The sequence below is a fragment of the Cryptomeria japonica genome, chromosome 10 (assembly GCF_030272615.1).
Source record: "Cryptomeria japonica chromosome 10, Sugi_1.0, whole genome shotgun sequence".
NCBI classification, from domain to species: domain Eukaryota; kingdom Viridiplantae; phylum Streptophyta; class Pinopsida; order Cupressales; family Cupressaceae; genus Cryptomeria; species Cryptomeria japonica.
The window spans coordinates 113,996,456-114,007,459 of record NC_081414.1 but is presented as its reverse complement, the minus strand read 5'-3'; the positions used below and the strand labels follow the sequence as shown (position 1 = coordinate 114,007,459).

General features: G+C 33.3%; 1 protein-coding gene across 1 annotated transcript; it reads left to right on the top strand.

The window, feature by feature from the left end:
• The first annotated feature begins 5,306 nt into the window (after positions 1-5,306).
• Positions 5,307-7,209, top strand: LOC131072512 (transcription factor MYB1-like). Its single transcript, XM_058008683.2, has 3 exons — positions 5,307-5,559; positions 5,629-5,758; positions 6,528-7,209. Exons 1-3 carry the CDS (start codon positions 5,307-5,309, stop codon positions 7,207-7,209), a joined length of 1,065 nt encoding a protein of 354 aa, XP_057864666.2.
• Positions 7,210-11,004: the final 3,795 nt, after the last annotated feature.

The window sequence follows — 11,004 nt, the reverse complement described above, 5'->3', positions numbered from 1 at the left end:
TCCACCTTTTTAGTGGGAATACAAAATGTAAAATGCAACTAAATAAAGATTGATCATTACTACTAGATTTAGTGTTATAATGAGAGCATTAGCTTGCAGATTACAATAGAAAAATGATATCTGGACACACCAAAATGTTAGGAATCAATCCTCAAACAAATAGTAACTATCCAACATATGAAAAGAACTTAAACAAGTAAATAACCCAAGTCTGATATGAAAAGCAACAATCTGAAAATACAAACTAGCAAGACTAGAAATCACCTAAATGCTCATAACTTCGTCCATGCAGAGCTCTAAATGATGTGAAATCAAATACAAAGGGGGACAAGAGACAAGGCGTCCACTCCCAAATCAACAAATTGCTACAACTTGGATCAAATCATCATTGTACACTTTCCAATACACTCTCTAGCATGGTATGGCCTGGGAAGTAGAGCGATTTTCTCTAGAAAATCCAAATCAACTCCAAAACCCACGCAACTTAGCAAATGAATCTCCTAACACAGAGGAAGACATAGGAAAAATACCCAAAAGCGGCGACTCGACTCCCAGAGACTTATGAATGAATTTCACTTTCAGCTCTATGCAACCATCAAACTCCAAAACTGAAAAAACACACTCCAAAATTCAGAAAACTAGAAGTATCTTCATCTTCGTTGAGCTGAATCTACTCATCTAGATGAGAAATAGTCACAAGGTTCAGCTAGGTACTATCTCTCAAGCATGAAACTGAAGGCACTAGGAGGTATGCATCCCTCGAAGAAAGAGTTTGGAATAATTTTGATAGCACTTCATTATATTAGCAATGGATACCCAAATGAGGAGTAGATCCCTGTATTTATAGAGGAAACTCTTTAAATTCAAATTCAATTCCTTCCAAATTGACATGAAATGAAATGAAGTCAAATGGCAACTTGAATGCCCAAAGAAATATAATATTTGCCTTTATTTTAAATCATATATTCCTCCAAAAGGGATGCCAAAATCAAATATGGCTTGGACGCTTTAAAGCTTATAATCTTTAAATGAAAAAAACTCCAAAATGGATGCCCACCTTATGTCTTGAAAGTGATACTTTAATAAAAAATACCAATAAAGAGTGTTAAGGTGTTCAAAGTAATAAAGTGAATTATATCATAAAATTAACTCATTTCCTTCTAAGGAGTCTATCGAGCCTTATTAATAATTCACTTATAAAATATTTTCCTCAAGCATGAATTGCCCAAAATAAGCTCCAAAAAAGCTAGAAGACAAACTACTCAAAGTGACCTACCGAAAATAGTCATCTGAACTGACTTGTTGAAACCCTGCTAAAAATAGCATACTGCTAAAAATATTAATTTTTTCCAAAGTGATTTTAACCACATTTTGAGTAGTCGTTGCAACTTTCTAAAAATAGTAAATCTGAAAAAGTCCTCCAATTTATTTGCATGTCATACCATTGTGAAGCTTTCTGAAAACCTAGAAAAACCCAAAAAAAAAAGTTGTCCTCACCCCCACTTACTAAAAATAGTAATTTTATCAAACTTCATTGCTTGCTATGCATGTACCATCAATGCAAAGCTTTCTGGAAACCCAAAAGGAATCCAGAATCAAAACTATAAAACTCCAACATGCAGGCCACCCAAAAATATCGAAACATCCTCCTAGAAGTAGGAAACCCTAATTTCTACCTCTAACTAACCAACGGACTCGGGGTTGGCCAACAGTTCCCAAAATAAACTAGAGAGCAAAAGGGGACATTACATATAACAGCTAATTGGAACTATTCAACAGAAAATTACACATTTATTGACAATGAACTAAGACTTAACAACAGGTCTAACTCTCGCTCTGATGAGTTTGAAAACTCTCATTCCTCCCTCCCAGTCTGGATCTGCATTCAATGGACCTTCCACTCTGCAAATTATGCTCATTAGTGTTGGTTCCACATACCATGACTCTCCTCTTCTTGCTTAATAGTCCTCTACTATTACATTCAATAGGGATGGTATCGTTGACCCTCCTGTGGGTGTTGGTAGCGTGGTTACTTCTTGTGACGTCACTGCTACCACTACTATCGATGGTGGTCCTATTAATGCAAGTGCTAAGTCTATTGCTAGTGGGAAAAAAATTTCTCGCTTGGACAAATTCGTTGCTCCTTCCAAAGGGAAATTTCGACCTCTTTCTTGTGTCAAAACCTCCCTTATGGTGGTTTGTGGCCAAGATGTGGTTGAAAATATTGTCTTTTATGAACTCTATGGGTTAGTGTACAGATTTGCTAGTTTTTGGCCTTCTCTCCCTGACCTCCATCATTAGGTAAGTAATTTTTGGAAACCTTTAGTTGGTTGTAGCATTGAGTTTTACCCTTGTGCTAAAGGTTTTTTGTTGCTTCTTTTGCTTCTTCTCATGACTGTGACTTAGTGTTGGGCAAGTTGTAGGCTTGGAGAGTTAACTTTCTCTCTTACCAAACCCTAGATAGCTTCTTTTAACCCTCTTACCAAACCACTATATGTGCATCTAGTATGAGTTTTCTTTCCTAAACTCCTCCTTCATTTCTGGGAGCATTCTTGTTATCAGGCCATTGGTAACTCTATTGGCTATTTCTTGAAAGTTGATTATTCCATAGCTACCATGGAGCATTCTACCTTTGCCCACATTTTAATCGACATTGAAATTCCTATGGCCCTCCTTGGGGATGTGGTTCTAATGGTTGGGCATAGGCCATGGACTCAATCATTGGATTATGAGGGCCTCCCCTTTCGCTGTCGGAGATACTTTTCAATAGGTTACTTAGCTTCAGATTGTTCTCTCTCTCACCACAAAATTTTTTCTACTTGGTGGAAGGACGCTATGGTTGATCACTTGACTATCAAGGCTTCTGATTTTGATGATTCTAATGACTCCGCCTAGGTGGAGGTTGTGCCTCTTACTACTATTGAGGCCCCCGTTGGACCTCTTGTTGTTACTAATGTGGGCTCCTCTAGTCCTGAGGCTCCTCAACCTGTTGCTCCTATTCTAGAAAGAAAACTGCTCCTAGTGAATCTACTCTTGTTGTGGTTATGCAGCAGTGATCTTCTCCTAGTGAATCTACTCCTATTATGGCTCTGTAACAACAGTCTACTCTTGTTGTGGATAGTAAATCTATGAGTATTTCCTTGCTTGATCCTTCTCGTGATCTTCCCAATAACAGTATTCCCTGGATCGGTTTTTGTTGTAGGCGAAAAGGTAAGCCCTTCCCCCAAAAACTCTTTCGAATCATGTTTTGGGTATCTCTCCCCACTCTTGAGTCAAAGTTCTAGGTTGTTGATGGTTTCGTAGGCTTTTAGTAGTGATATTTTGACTTGTTGTTAAAGGGCTATCAAACCTAGGCTTGTTAAGGGTTAGCACCCTACAAAAAGAGGACTTGCAAACCTGATGCTAACTACAACAAGGAAAGATACAAAAATGATTTGAAAAGAAGGATCTCATAATCATGAAGTTGTCCTTGAACTCTGCAGCAAGAGACCAACATCAACACACACAACTCAAACCTCGTCTATCAACACTCACTTTGTCTCATAGCTTTGCCAGATTCTTAAACAACTTTGATATCATTTGAACACAACTCTTCTTCTTTGCTTTAAATTTCCTTGATTATCTTCACATCACATACTTCCTCTTATCCTCTTACTTTCCTCCATACAACTTAATCGCATACATCCTTTATATGCAAGATAGATCATCAAAGCTTGAACCAAGTTGGCCTGAAATACCATACACCTTTTGGACCAAAAATACACACGATGATCCACTCCAATAGAAAGAGGGGACCAAAACACATCTTCCAAAGATCAATCCACCAATCTGCAATCATCAGGAAAAAAACAAACAACATCAACATCCCAATTTTAATTTAGATTTATATGTATTTTGTGCATATAAATGCAAATAAAGAAAATGATTAAAATAGAAAAGCACTAAGAAGTAGAGCATAAATTTATATTAATATTTGTGTTATGTACATGACAACTCCCAAGGGAGATGTATGGTTATGTATTTATCCTACCTATCCTATACCTACCTATGTATGTATACTTGCTAAATAATGTTACATATATGTATTTGTAGATTACAAGGAAATAAAGTGAAAGGTTCATTCTAGGAATTGAACATGATGTCAAGGGTTGTGTAAGAGCTATAGGGTGTCTTTTTGGTTGTGTGGCATGGTTCTTATTGTTGTATCAATGGCATATGAAGGAAGTATTTACATGCAATGTTCATTATGGGAATTGAACATGATGTCAAGGGTTGTGTAAGAGCTATAGGGTGTCTTGTTGGTTGTGTGGCATGGTTCTTAATGTCTTATCAATGGCGTATTAAGTAAGGATTTACATATAATATCTTGACATGGTCCATAATACTGCACAGATGGCACATGATGCCAAGAGTTATGCATAAGGTTGTACCCTACTCGACATGAAAACCAAGGCTAGCATGCAAGCTTTCGGGTCATGTGTAAAGCATATTTTATGAGTAATAAGATGCAAGGACCCGTCTCCCATAAACAAAAAATGTTCATTTAACACTAATTGCATTCAGATGATGCTTATATGGAAGAAAATCCAAATGTTCCCTCAATGGAAATACATTTAACCATAGGTTTACTTCCACAATCAAATCTCATTTACCTACTATTCCATTTACTAAACCTTCAACAAATATGTACCTTATAAACTACTCATTATAGAACCCACTTAATTGATTATTATTTTCCATTTACATAATTATGTTTTCATACTACCTATTAAATTGCAACTATATAATTTAAAGTTGATCTCCATTAACCCATATGTTTAAATAATATAATTAACATCCACCACCTAATCATTATAAAGATAACTATTGATGATTGCTTTCCAAAGTAATTGTTTTTTTTCCAAACTCTTGCTTTGTCTTTATTCTCAATATTCTTGGTTCAAGTATTCCCATGTGTCATTTATGTTTTCCTGCTTTGTCTGTATTCTCAATATTCTTGGTTCAAGTATTCCCATGTGTCATTTATGTTTTCCTAAACTTTTTAAGCGTGGTAATCCTCTTTGATACCAGGTCTGCATTATCACATTTTTTTTTCCCAATATTGAAGAGTAAATAGAAACTACAAAAGAGTACTATGATGGTGTGAAATCTGTCTGTATGGAATCTAAAAGTTCTAGATAACTCTGTAAGTTCTAGATGAATCATTTTGTAGTCCACATTATTAATGAATCATTTTTAAATTCACAATTCCTTTCAAACTTTTATATTAAATGAAAATGAATCTTGTGTGAGTTCGCCTGATTCACATGGAACTTGATTTGCGTGGAGCCAGGAGAGCTTTCTTTCGGACCACCATTGTTATAGCATATAAACATGCTTATCTTGATCTAATCAACACAGGAATTGCATCAGAAATTAGAATGGGTAGGTCTCCTCCTTCCTGTTCTAAACATTCTGCCATCAACCGTGGGGCCTGGACTGCCAAGGAAGACATGATTTTGAGAGAATATATCACAAATCATGGGGAGGGAAGATGGAGTTCTATACCCATTAAAGCAGGTAATTCTCATTCATTTCGAGGAAGATCAACATCGTAAGCTATTTTATTGAAAAGAATTTGTTTTTCAGGTCTGAGTCGAAGTGGAAAGAGTTGTAGATTGCGATGGATGAACTATCTTCGCCCAGACATTAAGCGTGGAAACATTTCTGCTGATGAAGAGGAACTCATTATTCGATTGCATGGTCTCCTTGGTAATAGGTATACTGTTATCTATTTTTTTTTTATGATGGATCATTGGGTGTGGTTTCAGAGATAAAAGAAAATGTATATATATAATAAATTGATAAATAATGTGTTAATATAAAATTAATTGAATCTAAACTTTTAGAGTCTTCATATTAAATCCATCATTCCTGAAAATAATTAAAGCCAAAATAGCATAATTTAGATTATTTCTATTGAATCTCTTAACTGAAACAATAGCGTAATTTAGATTATTTCTAATGAATCTAATAACTGAAACAGCAATTATTAAATGTAATTCAGTTTAATAGTCGAAAATAGTTTTTTATCAACTTAAGCTCATCAATTGAGATCTCTCTATTGTGTCCATCATCCCGAAAATAGATTAAAGTCTATTTTGTTTAATCCTAGTATGCTGAGATAACTCTTAGAATATACACTCCAATAACAAATGTCAATAAGAAACTGAGATTCAGAGATAGGTCTGCAGTTCCTTATTGAAACTTGTTGAGTTTGTTGTATCTATAAACACGTACATTTGTTAATGTATAAAGTATGGAATGAGTCCTTCAGTTATTCCTTTCTCTGTGAATAAAAGATGGAACAAGCCCTTCAGTTATTCCTTTCTCTTTGTGAGTACTTCAGCTATTCAAAATTCTAATTATAATCTCAAACTTTGAAGTCCAAGCAGTTCATCATAGTCGAGTATTACAATACTACTTGACTTAAATGCACTTAACCATGAAATGTTCCTGTTTTAAAAATTGTTTAATGTTATATGCAGATGGTCTCTGATTTCAGGACGACTGCATGGTCGAACAGACAATGAAATAAAGAACTACTGGAACACAAAACTAAGCAAGAAGTGCCTTCCACAAAACCAGCCTCCACCATCCCCCAACAAAAAATTGAATCTTACTCCTCCTGGAGATCATCATATCCTGAAATCTGCTCCTGTCAAAGCAAAGGCGGTTAGATTGTCAAGGTGCTGCAACAGATATGGAGGCAGTAGCATTTCACATCATCAAAACCTGAATTCCCCTCCTGGTGCCAAAAATATGAAGAATTCAAGTATATTATCTGAAGAGAAGCTGTTGACAGAGAATGACTCTGGTTTCATCGACCTTGGAATTCAGAAAAGTTCTGCTCAATTAGGATTTCCATCCATGCAAAATATTGATCAATTTTCTCCACCTTTCATGCCCAATTTAGTGGAGTCCCCATTGCTACCTTCTAAGCATGGTACAGAAAATGAATCTGAAGAATCAGGGAATTTATTGAATTTCAATCAAATCCAAACTGTGGACATTGATTTTTTCTCGTGGCCATACTATTATCTGGACAATCTCAGAATCGAAGCAAGACCGGGCGATAGCTTGGAACAAGGAATGGAGGGAATCTACAGAAGTTCTCTGCAGTATGATTGGTTAGAGTATGACTGGGTAGATGAATTACCAATATTTTAAGTTTTTTTTTTTAATTGTGTATTTTTTTATCAATATTTCAGATCACATTCTATGATCTATTATTAAAAATTTAGAAAGTTCAAAGAATAGAAAACTATTACAGAGTAGAAACAATGGGAAGAACTATTTATGAATTGTGGAAAATTAAGACTTAATATTTTTAAATGTGGATTCAAATCAACAACATTTTGAATCCAATGACTAATATAAAAAGAAAACATAAAACTACTAAAGATCTTAAACCATTTCAAATAACAAACAAATAAACCTAAATAAAAGGTACTTTAATTCACATGTCAAATATTATATATTATATATATGTATATGTATATGTGTGTGCGTTTATGTATATGTATATGTATATGTATATATATATACATACATAAATATATGTGTGTGTACATATTTATATATACATATAGATACATACATCTGTATATTTATATATGTATATACATATGTATATATGTATATATGTATATATACATGTATATATGTATATATATACAAACATATACATACACACACATATGTGTGTATGTATATGTGTGTATATCTATATGTATGTATGTATGTATGTATATACATATGCATATACATATATAGAAATTCTCATAATCATTAGTTCTACTCAAGCTTTATTAAATCTATAGATATTTTGGTTTTGATTCATTGTAATGTATTTGGTCTAGATGGAAAAGAATATTTAGGTATTGAGCATAAATAATGGTGGTTAATTCTATTTAGTAGAGTTCAATAAGTTGGTATTTTATGGAACAAGAAAAATCCATACATTCCTCAATAAAATGAAGTTACAAAAAAGATGAAAAGCATTCTAATAGACAAGGATAAGAGTATGCTCAATGGACCCAATTTAGATAAAAATTTGTTCTACTATACCTTTTTATCTAGTTAATAGATCTCCTACATTAGCTCTTATCGAGGGGCTACATTATTTTTAGAGTGTCTTTTTTGTTTTGGAACATGATTCCTAATGCTACATAAGTGGCACATGAAGCAAGATGTACATGGTAATGCAACATAGTTCATGGAGTTGCATGATCGGTCCATGATTCCAAGATCTAAATACAAGGTTGTACACTATTATATGATAATGACCAAGATTAGTGTACAACCTATGCACTAGTGTACAAACCACTCACCTCTTGAAGAGGAATCATATCGATTTCACATACTTCTACAATATAATGCTTATGAATTTGTATTGTGTGTGTAGTATAATGTGGAGTTTAGGTTTCCCATATCACTTATTACCCATCAATATGGTTATTCTCCAAGTATTGGATGTTTATGCATCTTTTTAATTATTCTTTTAAGGGCGCCTATGGATATGTATCACAATAATCAATTATCTCATTCTATCACAAACTATCTCCTCTAAAAAATAGTGTATATCATATAAGAAGTGACATGTATGATTGATATGTATTACTTTGGCATTTTATGAATTAATCCATATCGAATAGTAAATCTATAAATGAGGCATGGTAAATAAACTCAATCACTTGATAGTGACTTAAAAGATGATATTATTGATGTCACTACCATTGAGCATGCATTATATTGGCCTCTATTACACTTATGTGAATAGAATAAGAGGCTATACTTTAATACCTCATGTGTTTTTGTTGCTATCATGTTGAGACATGTGAGTCAACTTCTATCTCTACCATGTACGTCTCATGTGAACCCATGGTTCTACTTGTGAACATGTTCTTCTACTCATATCACTAAGTATTACAATGCTTGATAGATTCTATTTTTGCATCATTTAACTATTTTGGATAACATTTTTTAAGTTTTATTAGCATGCAGAAATTGAATTGTTTTCCCTTTAATTTTGACTTATCATTGATGATAGTTCTACTTAATTAAAAGTGGGAGAGGGTCCATACCCTTTACATAACCAAGAGGAACTCACAAGTAGTGGGACCACCAAACACAAAAAGGAGGCCATCCTCCTTTTGAGAACAATACTTTTGAATTGAGCATCCAACCGATGGGAACAAGAGTCCTGAACCCTCAACAAACTACATTCTCATAACAAAGGAGTCTAGGACAACACCACAAACCATTAACCAAACAAAAACCCTTGCAAATGTGAAGTTGTTTGATGTGTTAATATGGTTTTCATTGATGTCAATGTATTGATTCTATGCTTCAGTGTTTGGTTGTGCTCTGCATTGTTGATATGTTGTAGATGTATTCATGATGTGTTGATATGTTACTAGATATTGCCTTTAGATATTTCTCTCGTGTTTTGGAGGTCTGAAAGTTGTGCTCTGGAAGCGGGGAAAAATTTAAGAAACCCCCACCTTGGACAAGGTGTAAAAACCTAGCGAAAGGTGTATAATTTCCAAGGAAAATATTTATTTTATTGGCAAAATTTTTGGGTTTACAGAGAAAAAATAATAATCTTCGTTGGCAAATCATTCCTTATCACTTAAAGTTTGTGAAAAATATTGGCGAATTGTAATGTTTTCAAAACAAAAAAAATATTTGCATGGGTGAATTGTAATGTTTTTAAAACCAAAAAACATATTTGCATTGGCAATTTCAACCTATTTTCAAACCATAAAAAAAAAATTATTGGCGATTTCAACCTATTTTCAAACCATAAAAAAAAAATATTGGCTATTTCAACCTATTTTCAAACCATAAAAAAAATATATATTGGTGATTTAAAATCTAATCAAATCTAATATAAAAGGAATGCATAGAGTCACTAACAATAATGACAACCTGATAATAAACTTCAATAAGATTCATTTGCAGATAAACACGAATGAATATGCCTTACATACACAACCCAGATTCATACAAATGATATAATCATTAGATTTGTATTAAAAAAAGTGATATCACTTAAACCTGCCCCAAGAACTTTAATTCTTTCCTTGAAAGAAATCCTAGAACAATTCCATAATCTGCCTTGGAGACATGTAAATTGAAAAACCCTTGACCATTCAATTCACAGTGAAAACATAAATTCAACACAAAGACAATTATGTGAAGATTTCAAACTGCAAATGATATTATATTCATATTGATATCAGAAAGTACATTCAAAATTTTATTCAGCAATGCACTTATCAAATTATTGATCTATTATTAGAGTTTTCAACATCAATAAAAGTGGCCATCCCTCTCAAATTAATAATGAAACACAAATGAGGGTAGATCCAAAATCTAATCAAATCTAATATAAAAAGAATGCAATCATAAAATCAGATCTCAAAAAAATCACACTTTCATAATCAAAGGCAAACAAGAAAACATATTCACCCACAATGAATCAACTATTATAATTGTAGGTCACTTCATCAAGACAACTTCAAGACAACAGACCAATGCCTTATCCTACGGCAGAGACTCACTTACAAGTCAAAGACAACATGATAATAAACTTCAATAAGATTCATTTGCAAACAAACAGGAATGAATATGCCTTACATACACAACCTAGATTCATACAAATAATATAATCATCAAATTTTTATTAAAAAGAAAGATTTCACTAAAACTGCCCCAAGAACTTTAATTCTTTCCTTGAAAGAAATCCTAGACAATTCCATAATCTGCCTTGTAGACACGTAAATTGAAAAACCCTTGACCATTCAATCCATAGTGAAAACATAACTTCAACACAAAGACAATTATGTGAAGATTTCAAACTGCAAATAATATTATATTCATATTGATATTTGAAATTACATTCAAAATGCGATTCAACAATGCACTTATCAAATTATTGATCTATTATCAGAGTTTTAA